Raw genomic sequence first — 20,249 nt, forward strand, 5'->3', positions numbered from 1 at the left:
TCACACTCATTTAGTAAAGGTTCTACTTACTTTCCAGAGGTGTTGCTGGCTAGTTCGTCGGCCAGCTCGTCCCGCTCAGACTCTGCTTGTTTCCGTGCCCTCTCAGCAGCAGCCAGCTCCTACACACACACAATAGCATTCTGGTCAAAAGTAGTGCACTATATGGGAAATAGAGTGTCATTTCACACTTTGCCATGCTATCTAGTGAGCCAGGCTACGTTACCTCCTGAATCTGCATGAGCTCAGCCTCCAGACTCTTGGCCTTCCTCTCGCTCTCCTTGGCCGTACCCAGCACCTCTTCTCTGGCTGCACGGGCATCTTCCAGTTCCCTCTGGAAGTCCTTCATCTGGGCCTGGAGATGGAATGACATAATTACATTATAAGGCATCATAAGGCTTTATAGGGTGTGATGGGTTCTGACTTCTAAACTTGAAATATCCTTGTTCATGGTACTGAGGGAGAGAGGGGAATGCAGAACGTTTACATTCTGTCAGAACATGTTATTGACAGACATCAGTCTGGTACAAGTCAAGAGGACAGCCGTGAGTTGGGGAGGAGTGAGGAATTTGGGCAGAGGTCAGGTCAGATGAAGTGAGAAAGAACATGCATCACTAAAGTCCTGTCTAGCAACAGATATGTATTGGCTGTCCAGATGTGTAAGGAGGGGACTCAGCATATGAGGAAGGTTTAAATACCAGTGCTTGTGTAAATATGTCTTTTCAGCTGTCTGACCAATTGGGTGAATACACTTGGTTAGAGCTTTTCATAGTTGTCCATTAGGTTCTAAATAAAAAGAGAAAAACTAACAGGTGTTATGCAAAAGCCATAGCCAAACCTCACACTAGCTGGATTCATTTTACACCGTGAATACTACATATGACTAAATAAGGAATAGGCTGTCATACTGCTACATAAACATAAGTTTCACTGTAAGGTAATGTGTTACAGTATCATCGTTCGCTCCCACTCACCTGGATCTTGCGCAGCTGTTTGATGGCCTCGTCGCGTCCCTTGTTGGACATCTCGATCTGCCCCTCCAGGTCCTTCATATCTCCCTCCAGCTTCTTCTTGGCTGCTGCCGCCGTGGCTCTCTGCTTCCTCTCGTCCTCTAGCTCTGTCTCCAACTCACGCACCTGGGGAGCACACATACAGAAAGCGAAGGCTGAGTACACAGCTCAATTCAGCAACATCATTTGTTGCTGTGAATGTGTGTCAGTATTGTGTAGCTCAAGAGTGGCTTGAACACCCTGGAGAGTTAATCCATGAACCTACTACTTTTCTGTGTAACAAAATGGTGGCTTTTCCTCTTTACAGTTTTTCTTCTTTCCCTACCTGCTTTATGAGCTGTCTCTTCTTCTCCTCTCCCATCTCGTCACGTCCCACCAGGTCCCTTTCGAACTGGGCCTTCAGGGCCTGCATGTTGACCTCCAGACGCAGCTTGGCGTCCTCTGCAGCCTGCAGCTCGTCCTCCAGCTCCTCCAGCTGGGTCTTCATCTCCTCCACCTGGGCCTCCAGCCCACGCTTCCCCTTCTCCAACTCATGGACCTACGGATGGGATGGAGGGGTGGGTGGGTGAGAAAAGGTTGTGGACATGACTGCCACCTATTGGTGGTTTAAGAATATTGCCATAAAAATAAAAAAAAGTGATTAAACCTAGTCCTGGATTCAAAATCAGGCTCAATCTCCATGGAAAGAGGCTCCATTGAAAGATACTTTTAGTCCAGGACTAGGCTTGATCGGTATCTGGGAATCTGGCCCATAGATTCCAGAGAAGTTGATTGTCCAGACTCACACTCTTGCCCACGTCGTCCTTAGAGCTGACCAGGTCTTCCATCTCAGTCCTCAGGGACTTGTTGGCTCTCTCCAGCTCCTCCCTGCTGTCCTGGGCCTCCTCCAGAGCACGGGCCAGAGACAGGGCCTTGGTCTCCTTCTCCCTGGCCTCTGCCTCAGCACGGTCCCTCTCATCAGCATACTTACTGGAGATGGTCTTCTCCTCGGCCAACATCTGGAAGAAAGAGTGAAGTGGAGAAGTTCAGATGACTTTCAAGTCCAAATAAATTTGATTTCACTTACACGGCAGAGAAAGTAGTTAAAGAGAAGTCTTTTTTTGTTGTTGCATGGTTTAAGTAAATATTTTCTCCTTATTTACATTCTCCTACACCCTGTTTATCTTTAACATAACATGCATCACAATTGCTTTGATTAGTGTCAGCATTTTGATATGTCTGTTGTACCAGCAGGCAAAACTGGTTGGTATTGCCTCATTTCCATCCTTATAATGTTATGTTGACCAGTTTTGCAGTTGGTTGGTTGACTGACCTGGTCGAACTTCTTCTGCTTCTTCTCCAGGTTGGAGACGATGGTCCTCTGGTTGTCCAGGTCCATGAGGATGTCCTCTAGCTCCTGCTGCAGACGGTTCTTGGTCTTCTCCAGCTTGTCGTAGGCAGAGGCCTTCTCCTCGAACTGGGTGTTGGACGCTTCCAGGTCTCTCTGAAGACGCTTCTTGCTCTCCTCCAGGAGCTCATTGTTGCCGGCCATTTCTTCTAGCTTCTTCTTGGAGTCTGACAGCTGGTGATACAAGCAAAATAGTGTAAACGAGTGAATAAATGTACTTTCTTCATGTTTTCATTATTTGTTCATTTAACTGTTATTTTACCAGGTTAGTTGACTGAGAACACCTTCTCATTTCCAGCTATTCTTCATTTTAAGTGGATGCTGTATTTGACTGCCCCAATACGCTAACTCCGAATGACCACTACAATCTCTTGTTTTGGGAACATAACGTACAGGAAATGTCCACTTGAAATGGTAACAAGATGGATCTCTTCACATGCAGTATCCATCTCAATGAGGTTTTACCAGTGTAAAACTCCAGTGTCTGACGCTGTGTGTGAACTCTGACCTGTATGTTGAGGGTGGACACGTGTCTCTCCACGTTCCTCTTGGCCTCCACCTCCTCCTCCAGCTGTTCCTGCAGACTGTTGCGGTCGTCCTCCATCTGACGCAGCTTCGTGGAGAACTGCAGCTTCTGACGGGTCTCCTCAGCCAGCAGCTCCTGAGGAAGGCAGAGACAAGGTCAAAGTTCAGTATCAAACGCCAACCAATGAGCAACAAGTTCTACATACAGGATATCATAAACCAGCATTGAACAACACAGAGCAGTTACGGTTAGTCCTTTTGGTAATATCTCACTTAAAATATACTTACAATGAAATCTTAGCTTGCATGAATATGCAGTACAGAATAAACAGGATGTATTGTGTGTGTACTTGTGTGTCTTGGACTTGGGCGCTGAGGGTGGAGACATCTTTGCTCAGCTTGATGTTCTTCCCCTCGGCTTCATTCAGGAGGTTGGTGACACTCTCTAGTTCAATCTGTGTAGAGAAAGAGATGGGATATGAGTCAGTATCTCATCTAGCTAGTGAAACTTGTCTTCTATATCTATGGACTATTTCATCCATTCATCTATTGCATCGTGCGTCATTCTATGTAACTAATATCATTCTACAAAGAATAGGGTCCCTGTGTGGGTCTATGGGTGTTCCAGCAGGTCCACATTTTTTATGAATTATGGCCATATGGGCTCTGTGTGATGATGTCATCATTGTGCGACCCCTCATCGTCGTCACTCACAGTGATCTTGGAGCAGCGCTCTCCCAGCTCGCCCTTCTGCTTCTCGCTGTCGGTGAAGCGTGCCTGTAGCTCGTTCAGCTGACCTTCGACCTTCCTCTTCTTGTTCTCCACGTCCTGTTTGGCCGTGGTCAGGGAGCGCACCTCCACCGTCAGCTCCGACGTCTCCTTCTCCAGGGCCTGCTTGGCCTTGTCCAGGTTTGACTTCACCTGGGGGACACAGAGAGGAAGGGGATTCAACCAGTCAATGGAAATACTATATAAATGTAGGTAGGCCCACACAGCATCTAATACATATAGATTTTTCCGTATCCTGAAACCAGAGTGCTAATGCATAGAGCTTCCATAATAGAACGGTCAAATGTATCCTGTTCTGTAGAAGATGGATTCATGCACACATGAAGTTATCATATGCTTCAGAATGTAGTCAGTTAGAGTCACTTCAAATCTGGCCAGTGATGATGCTATACAATCAGATACAGAACTTTGGGCACTTGAACAGGCCTAGTAGTGTAGCTACATTTCCTTACCCGTTTGGACTGCTCCAGCTGCTCTGTGAGCTCCTCTACAGCCTGGGTGTGTTTCTGTCTCATCTCCTGCACCTGGGCCTCGTGGGTCTGACCCTCGTCGTCCATGGCCTTCTTCAACAGGGTCACCTCCTGTTCTCTCTTCGCCCTGCAGAGATGAGAGGATGAATGGATGGGTGAATGGATGGATGGATGGGTGGGTGAGTGAGTGAGTGGATGGACAGATGATGAATTGCATGAGTGATTGAATAGACCAAGTACTACCCTAGACTGTATGAATATACAGACAAATGACCAAATGGCTACGTTCCAATGTCCATACTAGCCTTCACTAAGAATATATTGCTTCATACTAAGTGGTATGCCAGTGTGGATATTGGAACAGAGCCACTGCCTAGTATTTATACTCACCGGAGTTCCTGCTGGGTAGCGGTGCTGTCAAGTGTATCCTCCAGCTCAGACTTGAGGGCCTCCAGCTCCTCTCCCAGGTCCCTCCTGGCCTTCTCAGTCTTGTTCCTGGCCTGGCGCTCTGAGTCCAGGTCCTCCTGAAGGTCTGAGATGTGGCCCTCCAGCTCCCGGATCTTCTTTAGGGCATTGTTCTTCTGGGCCATCTCGTCCTCTAGCCTAGGGGGAAAAGGTGACCATTGTTTATATGTTGTTAATACGTTGTTTGTGGATGATTTCAAGATAATAAGACATATCACTAATAAAAGAAGGCGTATTCTGAGCTGATGCTAATATCAACAGATGGCACTGTTACATTTGGTGCTGTGTTTTAGAGGTCATATACAAGTGTAATGTGGACTTTATCACAGTATAATGTGAGGATCTATAAAATAACTGAAGGGGGCTCAAAAGGAAAGAATAATGAAAAGTGGCACAATTACAAAAAATAAATGTCAAAATCCAGTGTTTGGTGCCCACCTGGCCAGAGCAGCCTGTAGCTCCTCCTCCTTCTTAGCCAGCTGGGCTTTGAGCTCAGCGATCTGGGCCAGCAGGTCGGCTATCTGCTCCTGGAGGTCGTTAGACTCCGCCTCCAGCTTACGCTTTGCTTTGTCCAGCTCCTGCCGACCCTTCTCCTCTTTCTTCAGACGGACTAGAGGACAAAAGAAAGAAATATATGGAAGGTTACTCTGTGGATGAAAATGTGTGTAGTGGCTGAATAGCTTCAATACATTCTTCTGACAAACTTCAGGACAACACAGATTGGTTACGATATAGGATGCTCCTGTATGGATATGGCTAGGAGTTTTTCCTGGTCAGGTCACATGGTCAGGAAAACCCCCAAAGCCACTATTTGTACGGACAAAGATGTGCATTGTTGCTTGATAACTGAATAGGTGTGGTATCCATTGAGAGTGGTTTATTTGATGTCTGGATGGGGTGAAAGATTGATACGAACCCTCAAGTTCAGAGATCATCGACTCGTGTTTGTTCTTGAGCTTGGTCAGGTTTTTGGACTTCTCTTCCTCCTCTGCCAGGTTGGAGCTGAAATCTGCCAGTCTCTCTTCCATTAGTTTCCTCTCCTAAAACAGGGTAAACATGGCAAACAGGTAAACACACAGTGTAAATCCTAAATGTCATAACCCTGCTTTCATCAAATGCCGATTGAGTGGACAAATGGAAAACAAGATCAACTGTCATTATCAAATCTTCATTGGACCCATGGGCCCAGAGACTTGACAATGCTGCTTTTACGATGCTTGAGACATGTGGTAACTGACACACTAGTCTCTCTTGATAGACGAAAACACTCAAATGTTCCTTTAATGGCCCATAGCCTTGACAATATGTCTCATATGACGCCTGAGACGTGGTCCTATAACTGACCTTTAACAGTTTGGTGTTGTGGTCCTCCATCACCAAGACATCGTCCTCTAACTTCTTGATCTTGCCTTCACATGCTACCTTCTCCAGCTGCAGCTTCTGACGGGCATCCTCCTCCTCCTCCAGATGCTCCTCCAGGTCCTAAAAACAAACCAAGAACAACTGCCAGACTTAGGATTCAAACCAGCAACCCTCTAACCTACCACCGTGACTTAACATGACTGGGACAAGCCTAAGCAACACACACCCCAAACTAAAACTCCAAAATACAAAGTCAAGGTGAAAGACATAGAAGGAAAGGAAAAGCAAACCTGCATCTGTTGCTGCATCTTTTTCTTGTCCACCTGCAGGGCCTGAGCGCGGTCCTCCTCCTCTTCCAATCTGGCCTCCATTTCATGGAGGATCTCCTCCAGCTCCTGCTTCTTAGCGGCCAGACGCACCCTCATCTCTTCCGCCTCTGCATACAGCTCGGTCTCAGCCTGCAGCTGCTCCTGCAGTGCATTCCTCTCCTCCATAATCTGGATAGAGGAGGAGCCAGAGAAAAAGCAAAGAGAGCTGAATAGAAAGAAAAGTGTAGGGGGCCCAGCACACAACCCTGTGATACACCAAACTTTTGAGTTGTAATGTTTTTATTTCATAACACTTATGTAAATGCCAATACTTTTTTTTGAGGCAATGAAAGTGGTGAAAAGGTCTACAATAGTAATTTAATTCAAACGAATATCTGAAAAATGGCAACATAATCCCTACAAAGATTGTGGAAAGCACATAGTGTGTTCCTGGCGAATGGTTCCCTATACATACTGTTGTTTGTTTCAGGGTGATCTCCTTCAGCTCTGATTCGTACTTCACAGCAGACTCCTTGGCCTTCTGCAGCTCCTCGTCCTTCAGGCCCATCTCCTCCTCCTGGCGGGTCACTTGCAACAGAGGCTTGACCTGCAGGTCAGGATGACATGGTCAACACTGCATCCGCCACCAAAGTCTATATCTGATATCCTTGGTAAGTAGGACAGACATCAATTAATGGAATCTGTTGAAACTCTACCTTGGTGAAGAGTCTCCACCACTGCCAGTTCCTGAGTTTGAGGTAGGCAGCACAGTTCCTCTGAATCACCTTCATGGCCATCAGTTGCTGCTGTCTCTTAGCAAAGGCCCTGTTAGAACACAGGAGCGGAACCAACATTGACCGCTGTAATGGAGCATTTATTGGCTCATAAAAGCCATTTTTCACTGATTCAGTTTCAATTGTGGACAGTGCTAATAACAGCATACATAGTGGCACTTTCGGAACCAGAATCAGAAAAATAGAACAAACGTCTGTCCTGGGAACATTGCGACGTCCCCTGGACTTTCGCTAACATTAAGCGGACGTTCCCAGGACAAAATGTTGTTAGCTGGGTAGAATTGATATATAGACTGAGGGCTTTATTGTATTAAAGCATTGTCAACACTGAGGCCATTGCTCACTTTCTGGCCAGGAAACCTCTAGCCTGGGACTGGAAGGCGATAATGACCACCGTAATCTTCAGATCTCTCTCCTCCTCGAGCTGGGCCAACACGCCGGTACGGAAGAAGATCTTACTCTGACCAATCCGGTACAAGTTGGGGTCCAGATCCAGGTGCTTAATCTACAGAACCAGGAAATGGGACAGGAAAGGAATGTGAGAAAAGGGGAATTGAGCTTGGTATGTTGCAGAGTTGGTACCAACTTGGTTTCTATCTTGGTACTTGGTGTCTCGTCTTGGTAGAATTCCAGAGAAGAGAATATGTAAGGCTGTTTTTATAGACTTGATATGATAAAAGTCCTGATGCTAGGATTTGGAAATGGCTCCACTTTCTTACCATGAGACCACACGCCTGTTTGCCATCCATGAACCCCTTGGGAATAGCACTAGCCGCCAGGATCTCGTAACTGTAGAGTGAAAATATTGAGACAGAGACAAAGTCTGATTTAAGAGAAATGTTTACCACAGGCTATGTTTGATACATGCCAATGTTGAATGCACTGGATAGCAGGCAATAGTATAGCCTGGTTAAACCAGACTGAACGGTGAAACCATGGTGAGCGACAGTGTCCAGGCTGGTTTAACCAGGCTAAGGCAACAGATTCTTCCATTCAAGTCTACTCACCGCTGACGGAACTCCTGGAAGAGGATTCGGTTGGGGAATCCTTGCCGGCAGATACGGATGCCCTCCAACACACCGTTGCACTTCAGCTGATCCAAGACCAGGTTGGCGTCCAGTTTCCCCGCCTGAGGACAACGGGTCAGGATCAATGAATATGATTACATATTGTATACAAACATCATCAATTTGTTACAGATACCCAAGCATAGCAAACACTAAAGTAAAGGCGAGATTATTTACGGCTCCTTACCTTACGAATAGAAATAAGTACAAAGTTATTCTTTAGATTTGTTCTAAAAAGGTTAAGGTTGAAAGTGAAAAAGTAAAAAAAGCAGTTGGAGAAGAAAATACTTTACACTCCTTCACAACTGGGGGAGGAAACACTTCATTCCATTCAAATGTCCTAAATTGCCTTTATCAGACAAACAGGGCAGGGCGTCTTGCCGCAAATCTAATATGGTATTTTTTCCCATTTTATAGAAGGAGTTGCTTGCACCTCTCCTCTGCATCAACAAACAAGTACACTTCAAAAGGAATGGCCCTACAAGGGGAACAATAGTGGTGGACTGAGGTAGGCTGGAATTGAATCAAATAGAATTAAAATTGAATCAAGTGGATTTCTTCACTCCACTTAGACACTGACAACAGGGTGAAGGGAACCTCCCTCGACTTACAGCCTAATAGACATTATTCACAGCTGAACGTTCTATTGAACAATGGCCACATTGTGAATAATGTCTATGCCTAGTGCCTACCCTCTTCTCGTGGTTAGGGATGATACATCTGACGAAGTTGGGCTGGGTGTTGTGCAGCGTGGTCATGAGCTTGGCCAGGGACTCCTTGTAGAGCTGACCCACGGTCCGGAACATGCCCTTCTTGGTCTTGGAGCCGCTGGGCATGGAGCTGTCGGACATCTTGGCCATGGTCTCCAGGCCCACCACGCGGTCCGCTGAGGTACATTATGACAGAGAGGGGGTTTGTTTTAGGATTTGGGTTAGGACACGGGCAGCCTGTATGCCGAACATGACACCAGTTGGCTAATCATGGAATAGATCTGGTTACCACGCTTAGGAGGCAATATTGTCAATCAGAGCTAGTCACACAAAATGAAAGGGTATATGTATCCATCTTGAGACTCCATCTCGATGCTAAAAAGGCAACTACTAACTGGAGTCCAGGGGGACTTACCATCTTTCCAGAGATCCTGGATAAACGTGTTGGACGAGCTGTTAAGCAGTGCTATGACGTTGTCGTTGAGAGGGTCCATGTTCTTTGTCAACCAATTATCAGCATTGTAGTCCACCTACAGGCAAAACACCACACATGTCTTGTATTTGTATGTGATCCCTGTGGGAAATGAACTCACAACCTTGTCCCTCTTACTGAACCACACAGCACCACAAAAATGATAGATACACACCTTTCCAGCATAGTGGTGCACAGAGAACTCTGTCTTGCTCTTCAGCTGTTTGGGTTTGCTGAACTTGATGTGGCTGGCCTGGGTGTTCATGAGTTTCTCCACGAAGGAGATGTCTGTGGCTTTGGGGAACCAGCACTCCTCATCCAACAGGGCCAGAATACCAGGAGGATTGTTCTGTGGAGAAAACATAACTCAAATAAATATTTTCCTGGTTCCTTAATATATCTAGGAAAGGTTTCCAGGACACAGATTAAGCCTAGCACTGAACTAAAAAGCTCTTTCAATGTAGAATCTACCCTGAGAATGTTATTTCGTCAAGGACTAGTCTTAATCTGTATCTATTTAATGTCTTGAATGCATACATTTTACACCTAAAGAGTGTTTTTTACAGTCTTCCCACTCACCGGCCTCTCAATGAGCTCAATGCAGGGCTGCAGGTCCAGGCCGAAGTCGATGAAGCTCCATTCAATTCCCTCCCTCTGGTACTCCTCTTGCTCCAGGACGAACATGGTGTGGTTGAACAGCTGCTGCAGCCTCTCGTTTGTGTAGTTGATGCACAGCTGCTCAAAGGAGTTATCCTGCAAGAGAAGGGAGAGAAGAAGAATTTGAGTTTTCACTAAAGACAGTTTGGTGTGCCGCAGGGTTGTGTGCTAGGCCCCCAAGTCTTTTCCTTCATCTTAATACAACTTAATAGCTCAGCTTTGACGTAGCATGTGGCCCAAGTCTTATCCAAGATATCGTACATACATCCCTATGAATCCTTCCATGCAATCATATGAATCCCCTCACTCACCTCAAAGATCTCAAAGCCAGCGATGTCGAGGATGCCCAAGAAGGATGCTCCCTGGCGTTTGGTTTTGTCCAGAGCCTTGTTGACCCTAGCTAGCAGCCAGCGGAACAGACGCTCGTACATAGCCTTGGCCAAGGCCTCGATGGCAAAGTCAGCCTGGAGGAAACAGAATAAAATATGGATAACTGAAAACTAAACATAGTTTAAAACGGTCTCAAATTCAGCCCAGCAGTATGGCCTATTCCTGGACCAAAAAACAGTGGAGATTCTCCTTTGAATATGTTTTTTAGTCCAGGCGATAAAATCTGAGTCTGGGAAACAGGCAAGCAGGACTGTCTGAATTTCAGCCTGCCAAAGCAACATGTACCTGCTCTTTGGTCTGGGCCTTCTGCACCACCTCTCTGCCCACTTTGATGCGAGGCGTGAGGATGGCTCTGGTGAAGTCTACCACGTTGATGCCCTGGAGGTGGCACACCTTCTGAGCCGCTGGAGAGGTAAGAAACAAAGACCCAGAAAGAAAGTAGATGTGATATTGTCCTACACATTAATAACATTACAGCGTGTACTACATTTAATATAAGTGGCATAATACATACCATGTCAAATAACAACATAATATATACATAACTTGTGCACTATCTGCCATCTCATGTCCTCCTCTAACCTGTGTTGTCAGGCATGGTGGCCTGCTCCTGGTTCCTCTCCTTCTTGAACTCTATGTTTCCCAACTGCAGGACCGTGGAGCACACCTTCAGGATGCCTAGAGGACACAGACAGCACAGAGAGTACAGGTCAATTACAGTAAGTACAGGGACAAATCAAAACGGCAGCCATTACCTGCCATATTCTATGCCTTGTCAGCCTAGCAGGTCAGTCACCATTAGCGATCTAAGATCTGCACACCTAGTTTACTGTGTCTAATGTATTTGACGTGCTGATGTAGGGCCACCGGGTTATCCTGACCATGTGATCTTGAAGAAAAAACCCTAGACCCAAGTCATAGCCTGGTTATTCCTGAAAGTTATATCATATAATATATACAGTATGGTGTAACCGCCGTAGTAATGAAGAGTTTGTTGTGATTGAATAGAATGGCCCTGCCTACCTATCCCCTCATCCTCAGTGAGGCCCATGCTATGCATGGTCTCATGCAGGACTTGTTAAGGTGATTGAATAATGTATTGATCAATTCAATTCAATTCATTTATTAGTTGATTCAATTAATGAATAGGTTGATTGATTGATCAACTACCTATCTTCTTGTTCTCGGTGACGCCCATGATGTTCATGGCCACATGTAGGACTTTTTGTGGTGATTTGTTGATTTGATAAATGGATTAATGTATTGATTGATACAGTACCTGTCCTCTCTTCCTCAGTGATACCCATGATGTTCATGGCCTCCATGGTCTCCTCGTACATCTCGTCGTCCTGCTGGCCCGAGATCGAGACATGGCCCGCAATCAGGAAACGGTAGGCGCTGAAGTTCTCCAGCAGAAGCTCCTCTGGAATGACAATGATTCAGTGTGTTCAATTAGGGCAGTTCTAGAAATTCTAGCTCTACGTTCAATCACATACAGGAGCACATCTGGAAGAACAACGGTTGAGGGTTTTCATTGATGGAGTGAGAGTTCTAGAAATTCGAGCTCTGTATTATCAAGAAATAATCATATTTGATTGTGTACAGAATGATTCTGCTTCTGGTTGTCTGCGGTCAATGAGATGAAAAGTGGGACTTCCACAACTGCCTGTCCTGCAGTAAAGATTAATTCACCTACTCTCCTCCACCATGACAATCATCAGGTTGATCAGGAACCCTGACCTAAATCTAAAATGGCACCCTATTCCCTACAGAGTGCACTACTTTTGACCATAGCCCTATGTACCCTGGTCAAATGTAATGCACTACCTAGGGAATAGGGAACACAACCCAGATCTTACCACGTAGCTTGTCCTTGACCCCAGCCACCATGTAGTAGAAGATGTGGAAGGCTCTCTCGGTCTTGGCCTGTCTGATACAACGAGACTTCTCCAGCAGGTCTGAGAACAGCCGTTAAGGATATACATTCTAATGATCTGGATGGAGTTTCAAGTTTATGCCTGAGAGGAAAACAGTCCAAAGAAAGTTATTTACAAACAAGCTCGTCTACTTTGTCATCTTACAGTGAACATACACGGTGAACTATACATTATATTAGATGACACTGGAGCTTCATTGTCTCAATTTCTGATACGTTCTTGGCAACCTGTATGTGATAACATGGACGGTTCAGCAACTTGTAACTACAGTATGTATGAACCTTTACAAATAGGGCTCTGCGCCAAAACATCTTTAAACAACATGACCCAAATACACAATTCCAACCTAAACATTTCTTATCTCATCATTCCATTCCATGGGAACTTAGAGTTATTGGAGTGACAGCACTTTTTAGACTCTGTCATTGTGCAGATGCCAACGACCTCCCCAGTGTTTACCGTCGGTCACAGGAGAACCCATGACACTCCTAACAGGAATGTGTCAACAGTCCAATACCGCAGGTTTGGGTCTGGGTTCATGTTTACTGTTCAAACACAGAAGTCACGGGAGCTTTTGTAGCCGTTTTCCCAGGGTAGTGAACAAAAAACAGCTTTTCTGAACCTGGGTCCCCCAGTTTAGAGTTACAGTATGTAACACTGTGTAAGGATACAGGTTTCAATGTTGGCTCCGACGATGTAGCCAGTCACGTCAAAGTTGATGCGGATGAATTTCCCCTAAAGGGAGCAGGTACACCAGGATTACAGTAGGTCATATGTTACACAATGAGGTACAGTATACATCCAACTGTCAGATGAATGTTAAATAACACAAAAAAGATATGGATCACTATGCAAATTACACAAATCAAGGGTTTGAATTCATGAATGAAAAGTGGACACTACTCTGTGACCCACTCAAATACTTTAGGCCTACGCGTCTGCATCTGCGAAAGGTGAACTCACAAATCGTGAAGAGTTGTCATTTTTGATGGTCTTGGCGTTCCCGAAGGCCTCCAGGATGGGGTTAGCCTGCAGAAGCTGCTTTTCCAGCTCCCCCTGGACATAACAACGTCATGACAAACATTACACTACATTTGGGACATTCATTTGTGAATAGAATAGTCAAATAAAGGCTGGAACTGCAGCACAAGCCCTATGAAAGTCAATTGAAAAAAATAACATTTTCTAAAGATAGAAAGAACAGAAAGAAATAGATCCTAAACAACAAACCCAGTTGTTTTCAACAGTTTCGACTCCTACACCGTGACTGGGCCTAATAGCATTATAACTGAGCGGACAGCACCTACTACTCCAGAACATCTAATCCCCTATTAGTCCCTATGCACTGAGGACACATGTCCTACCAACATGACTTATTTCACTACTAATCTGCCTCAAACAGACAACCAGGGCCTGATTGTTCAAATGAGGCCCACTAGAGTGTTTGCTGGCTGGGCCAGGGGAAGGATGTGAAGAGGGAGTGGCTGGAGGTGGTAGATTCAGAGTGTTGCTGGTCTGGAGAGGGGACAGAGCAGAGGGTGGCGATGTGAGTATGTGCTAGTAGGTAGGCAGTGGGTGTGTTCCAGGTCCGCAGAGATGACAGGATTGTTATTTCTATAGAAAGGTGCTTCCTAGAAAATCTAATATTTTGCATTTCTCTAGGCTTTGTACAGATCTGATAATATGCAGTTTGATCAAAGGGCCTGCGTTAGCTTACTGGCTGGGTCAGAGGCAGGCATACCTCTGTCAAACACACACACACGGAAATGTGCATGTGTACACAAACACACACATACTTAACAATGCTCCTCTGGCTTAGGGAGGAGGGGGGAGCAGTGGATGGTTTAACCTCTCCCATCTTGACTAGCCGAGAATGATAGCTTGTTAGCTTGTTGTGGTCCTTACACCTTGGTGTTTTTAGACTGGAGAGTTGAAACCAGGACAATGTTGTGCAAAACCACAGGGCAAATGAATGTAAATGAGGTAAATGATTTAACTGGAGTTCAGAGGTGTCTGTCACATGCCTTTCAGATCTTGATCTATGAGAAAACTATTTGATGATAACACATCAGCCACATCTTCTTATTGACAAATTCCCAGTAAGATAAAGATAAACCTCACCCAAGTTAATGGATGTTAAAACAGAATGAGTTACTGGTACTTGAGTGAAAAGAGAGTAGCAACCAGATACTTTACATTTCAGCAGGGAAAAGAAGGCCCTGCTCGCTTCAGACAGCCACTAAGAGAAAGAGAGAGAAGAGACAGAAAAACAAAGAGAAAGAAACAGCGAGGGGAAATGACAGATGACAGGATAGATCAGTCATTAATAGGCTGTTGAAATGGAGAGATAAAGGAGGAGAGGAGGAAGGAGGGAGGCGAAGAGAGGGACACATTCTAGTTCTAAAGCAGGCGTATTAAGTTCACCGCTGGTGGTAGGCTTCTGAAAAATGAATTACATTCTAATCTCTACACTAGCATACTACTTAGAATGCATGGCCAATACATCGCTTCATACTAAGTACCCACTGGGCACAGATGTCAATTCAACGTCTATTCCACGTTGGTTCAATGTAATTCAATTGAAATGACGTGGAAACAGCGTTGATTCAACCAGTGTGTGCCCAGTGGGTAGTAGAAAAGGCTGGACAATGAAATTATGATTGGGCTTCACTGCATCTCCTGAAGGTCTTGAGGGGTAATGGCAAAGAAAAACACATCTTTTGACCCTTGACCTGGAAGTTAATCCCTTCATTGCTGTACAATGATGACTATTACTCCCCCCCTCCCCGTACCCCCCAACTATTTGAATCTCACTCAGGCATGATTCTGACAGTAGGGAGCTGTCCGAAAATGCAAGTTTAAAAAAAAATCAGGGGCGAAGAGAAAGAGAGAGCTGGCTGTTGTGATGAAAAGGTCAAAGGTCAGAGATCACAAGGTCACGTGTAGGTCACATGGTGTCTGAAAAACTCCACACTGGTGCAAATCATCAAAAGTGGTAGAATAACTACTACTGTGTAACGCTACGGAGGAGCAAGACGCCGCCACAACGCCCACAGGACAAAATGGCGGGTGGTGGATGTTAGGATTAGGGGATGAGGTAAGGGGGGGTTCGGTGACAGGATATGATGTCGTTTGATAGACAGGAAAAGGTAGATGGACATGCTCACACTGTGCTCTGTTGATCTGTGGTGGTGGTTAACCGTTTCAATGCCGGGCTCCAACCCCAAGCAGTGAAAGAGTGTTTTTGGAAAACCATGGACGACATAACAATAACAACCAAACTCAGGGGGAATATAAAGTAAATCATCTGACATATTATCTACCATTTTGCATTTGGATGAGAGGGCTGCATGTTAATTAACAAAATCACTATCATGCAGTTTTTAGTTGTGAGGTCCATAACTGGTAATATCAGGAAGTTATGAGCACACTGTTACACAATGGGGATATGGGATGATATTGCTCATGTTATAGTACATTTTAAATTTATTATTTTGAGCTCAACAACAAAGGAGATGGGGAACTTGATAGGAGGGGGATCTTGTCAGAAATATATTTTTTATTTCAAAAAACCTGTCAGTGAGCCACTCTCGCATGCAATCCTTAATTCTAGGAGAAAACACGCATACACCACTACACGCAAAACACACTTGGGTCATTCCCTTTTTTACTCACGTGGACAAATGATCCTGGCTGTGTCTATTTGGAGGAAATTGCGGTACAGAATTATCATTCAACGGGGCAGTTTCCTCACACATTGGCCAAGTCTCCCTTAGAGCATAGAAACCGGCTTGGGGAGGTCCCCACTTTTGACACACAATAGCCACTTGTCATTGACGGCACAATGGCAAAAACGATACAAAAAAACGTTGTAGTTTGCAGTATACTTACAGCACTGGTGTCCTTCTTGCCTTTGTGAGAAGAGGCCACTAGAGCCAGATACTGGATGACCTTCTTGGTGTTCTCTGTCTTACCCGCACCAGACTCCCCACTGGAGAGCAGGAGACACAGGTTAGAGAGAGAGAGGGGGGGGGGCAGAGGGAGAGAGTGAAAGAAAGAGTTTGAGATAGAAAAACAGAGGGCGAGAGAGAGAGGGAAAACAGAACTGACAGGTTGTTCAAAGTCCAATAACTCACTTGAATTAAACCGTGAACCACGTGAGTGACTGAGCGAAGTAACAACATCAACTCCCGAGCACAATGTTTTTGTCATTGTCCAAAGTAATGTAATGCCATCCAACCTCTTCCTGTGTGCCTCTAACAAATGATTAGCCCTACCCTACTGCTTCATACCATGATGAAAGGAAACTAAAGGGTCAGACTGACCCACTACCAGACCAGGGGGTCCAAAGAAAAGTCTGATAACCTGGAAAGATCCATGTACACTGAAGGCAGATCAAGTAAAACAGCATTCCTAATCCAGTGTATTTGAGGCTTAAGGAAGACTAAGGCAGGGTACAAATGTATAAGACATATCCTACAGCTCTAAACCAGAAGGTCAAGGGTGGGTATTGGACATATTTAACAGAGGTAGGAAACTACAGAAGGATGAGGGAGAGTAGTTTATTGGCCTTTGATCTCTAGATGCTGGAGACGCCAACCGCAATGCTGCTGTCTGAATGATCCCAGCCTAGAGTCCAGCTGGCTCTAACAACTCCATAAAAGGAGAGGTGTTCGTAAGATCCACCAGAGGCTGTCTGTCATGGGGCCGACAGGAATCTAGCCAGTATCCACCATAAAGATGTAAGATCTTAACTTGACGTATATTGTCATAGCAAAATAATAATTTGAACATTTAGTCCATAATGTTGCTTGATCAGTGGTTAGGCTATTAGCTGGCCAAAAGTAGACTACATGAAAAGTGCAATACTGTTAATATAACCGTGTGTTAGTGCAGGTTTTCAGTGAATTTATGTAAATCACGAAGCTCATCTGTCTTTCCTGAGGTGCAGGAAAATTCTCAACAATAAAAGTGTGATCAAATTAAGATCCTACATCTGTACCTCATCCACAGGACCTCATCTCACACTATATCACTCACACTATACAAGGTCGTAACCTCATACTACAGCATATACTGTACATCAGGTCTGATTCACACTCTCCTACGAAGACCTACATTCGTCATGAATGTTATCATAAAATTCTGTCATAACATTCATACTTCACCGAAATACAACAGACCAAGACTCACATCAGGCCCCACATTAACTGTCATACAAAAACCTAAAATCACACTACCTCTGTGCATCAACACACACAGGCCTCAACTCACACACCACGTACAGCGTCACTCCTTACACCAGGTCTAGAACAACACTACCCAGGCCTCAACACATTGTAAAAACACAGAACTCCATAATCCCTGAAAATATCCTCTGAGAGACCTATAGGCCCTGAGACAGAGACCTCACATTCTGTATATCTAAGTGAGGGGATTCCTCTAACACAGTTTGTCTTAAACCATCCCAGGGCCAGGGTGGCCACCGTGGATCACTGGTCTGGATGGCTGGTTAGCATCCTGGGCTTTGGCCATTTTCATTCCAAACCTGGGTTCAAATGCTATTCAAAATACTTTGTCTGTGCTTGATTGAGCTTGCCTGGCTTATTGGACATAATAGAATAATCCAAAAACAGTCAACCCCCGCCCATCTGGCACTCCAGGCAGAATAGAGCAACCGCTCAAAGTATTTGAAAGAAAAGAGTTTGAATAGCATTTGAACCCAGGTCCGGTTCACTTTTGGATATGATGCTAGGTCTCTTACTACACTCCAATTCTTGTAAAGAGAAAGAGATGACCCCATATAAATGGAGATGTCAAAACACCAAGCAAGGATTTAGTGAGCTATGTGGCTACTTCCTATGCATTCTTATTTTGGTTGTAACTAAGGATTGTGAGGAGAAATTCAGCAATGGAATGGGAAACTGCAGTGTGTGCCTGTGTATAACATGTTATTGTCAACACACCACACCCTAACAGCAGTCCATTAGCTCGTGTTTTGTCTATGTTCACACTTTTATGTGAAATGCATCTTACAAAACTAACCATTTATAAGAGGAGTCTGTCACAAAGCCTACACAATGCTGTTATAAACAGCGCTATCATATAAATGCTATTACATTGTCATAACAAATGCAATTAAAATCTCTAGACTTCAAAAGATGATGGTACAGTACATCGTTTGCCGCCATACATATGTAGGATCTTTATTTGAGACAGTTTGCTACAGCAGGAAAATTCTCCAGCAGCAACAGGAAATGTGAATTATTATGTGGATTATAATTAATGGACATTTTTGTATGGGTTGATACATTTTCGTATGGGAAAATCAAGTTTGAAATGTCAAAGTGTAAATTACAAACCTCAAATACACTACAACCTTTACATTTCCTGCATTGTAGAAATATTATCCTGCACCAGGGTGATCAAATTAAGATCCAACATCTGTATGTTGACCATGTATGCCATGACTTGTTATGACATGTGCTATGTCATGTTTATCAATATACTATACAAAGTAATGCTATCGTCACCAGGTCAAACCCCTGTCTACTATGGCGACAACACAGTCGGTCCCTGGTTCATATGTTTTTAATAATACATCAGTGTCATTTCATACACACTCAGGGAGTATGTCATACATGGCATTCCCCGTAGCGTATGTTTCTCCTATATATGGATAGAGAGCATGCTTATACCTAGCTTATAGCTAGCTGACCTAACTAGAGGTGAATTAGAGGTGAATTTCTCCAAAAGCTCCCAGGTTTTTAGAAATCCCTGTTGGAGGATGTCCGCTCTGATTTTTCCCTACTGATTCCAGGAATCTTTCAACCGGGATTTTTGAAAAACCTGGGGGAAACATTAGGAACACTTCTTGAATTTCGAAACCCTATAGCTCCAAACTTCCCTGCTTCCATCCACAATTTACCGACCAACAATTTACCAGAGGAGGCTTATTTGGAGAACTGGGGTTTCATTTTCCTGTTTGTTTGTTGTAGCCAGGGAATGGGAGGTCGGTAATGCAGTAAATTGCATTACCGACCTCCCATTCCCTGGCTACAACAAACAAACAGGAAAATGAAACCCCAGTTCTCCAAATAAGCCTCCTCTGGTAAATTGTTCAGGCAAAACTTCAGGAAGTGAGTCGATTTGATCAGCGAATGCTGCATCCTGGCATCAATCGGTTTAGAATAGAAGGAGCCCAGAGCTCCAGGGCAGTCTACTTTAGACAGGGACCCTCCCATTTCCTCTACTGGGTACACTGGAGGCTTGACAGGAAAGGTGCTCTGACGTACTGTAGAGTAGGGCTTACTGTAAATAGGCACGAGACAAACATGCCAAGAGGTGCTGAAGTGTATTGGGTTTTGTTGTGTAGTAGACCTGTCTAGCTAAAACCCCTAGAACTAGGGCCCAAAGATGTTCCTGAATGTGTGGCCTGACAACTCCTAGCCTATATAGTGACTAGAAAAGAGACAAGCGATTCCATTTCTCTCCCAGAGTCCCAGAGAGATTCTCAATAATTGCTCTGCAATGAGTAAACAAACAAAATGGAGCCCAAACAAAAAATAATCTGTCTTTATAATCAGGACAGGGCACACTTCCTGTCTCTCTGAGAGGAGAGAGCGGAGGAGAGGAGAGTAGAAAGGAGAGAAGAAAAGAGAGGAGAGGAGAAAGGAGAAGAAAAGAGAGGAGAAGAGAAGTGTTCTAACCTCTAACCCCACAACTCCCTGGATAATGGTTCCCACAACATACAGATGTAGGATCTTAATTTGATCACTATTTTCTTGCTTAGCATTGTCATGCACAGCAGGAAATGTTAACTTGTAGTGTATTTGAGTTTTCAAACGGCTTCTAAAGTTTGTAATTTCCACTTAGACATTTCAGACATTTGCCATACATTTTTTTTTAT

General features: G+C 44.6%; 1 protein-coding gene across 3 annotated transcripts in view; it reads right to left on the reverse strand.

The window, feature by feature from the left end:
• Positions 1-20,249, reverse strand: part of myh11a (myosin, heavy chain 11a, smooth muscle) — a 40,416-nt gene that overhangs the window by 5,326 nt on the left and 14,841 nt on the right. For all 3 annotated transcript variants that reach the window (XM_038960317.1, XM_038960308.1, XM_038960326.1), the window contains 32 exons: positions 16,232-16,331; positions 13,304-13,396; positions 13,012-13,075; positions 12,263-12,361; positions 11,683-11,826; positions 10,986-11,081; positions 10,689-10,807; positions 10,325-10,477; positions 9,936-10,109; positions 9,532-9,705; positions 9,300-9,414; positions 8,867-9,060; positions 8,115-8,236; positions 7,827-7,896; positions 7,452-7,612; positions 7,030-7,138; positions 6,789-6,920; positions 6,296-6,502; positions 5,988-6,125; positions 5,560-5,683; positions 5,082-5,253; positions 4,569-4,781; positions 4,161-4,305; positions 3,634-3,840; positions 3,270-3,374; positions 2,903-3,055; positions 2,320-2,568; positions 1,793-2,005; positions 1,333-1,545; positions 972-1,133; positions 224-352; positions 31-119 (listed from right to left, as the gene is read on the reverse strand). In XM_038960317.1, coding sequence (XP_038816245.1) covers positions 31-119; positions 224-352; positions 972-1,133; positions 1,333-1,545; positions 1,793-2,005; positions 2,320-2,568; positions 2,903-3,055; positions 3,270-3,374; positions 3,634-3,840; positions 4,161-4,305; positions 4,569-4,781; positions 5,082-5,253; positions 5,560-5,683; positions 5,988-6,125; positions 6,296-6,502; positions 6,789-6,920; positions 7,030-7,138; positions 7,452-7,612; positions 7,827-7,896; positions 8,115-8,236; positions 8,867-9,060; positions 9,300-9,414; positions 9,532-9,705; positions 9,936-10,109; positions 10,325-10,477; positions 10,689-10,807; positions 10,986-11,081; positions 11,683-11,826; positions 12,263-12,361; positions 13,012-13,075; positions 13,304-13,396; positions 16,232-16,331 — 4,638 coding nt within the window. The remainder of the gene's footprint in view (positions 1-30; positions 120-223; positions 353-971; positions 1,134-1,332; positions 1,546-1,792; positions 2,006-2,319; positions 2,569-2,902; positions 3,056-3,269; positions 3,375-3,633; positions 3,841-4,160; positions 4,306-4,568; positions 4,782-5,081; positions 5,254-5,559; positions 5,684-5,987; positions 6,126-6,295; positions 6,503-6,788; positions 6,921-7,029; positions 7,139-7,451; positions 7,613-7,826; positions 7,897-8,114; positions 8,237-8,866; positions 9,061-9,299; positions 9,415-9,531; positions 9,706-9,935; positions 10,110-10,324; positions 10,478-10,688; positions 10,808-10,985; positions 11,082-11,682; positions 11,827-12,262; positions 12,362-13,011; positions 13,076-13,303; positions 13,397-16,231; positions 16,332-20,249) is intronic.

Source organism: Salvelinus namaycush, chromosome 2 (genome assembly GCF_016432855.1).
Source record: "Salvelinus namaycush isolate Seneca chromosome 2, SaNama_1.0, whole genome shotgun sequence".
NCBI lineage: Eukaryota > Metazoa > Chordata > Actinopteri > Salmoniformes > Salmonidae > Salvelinus > Salvelinus namaycush.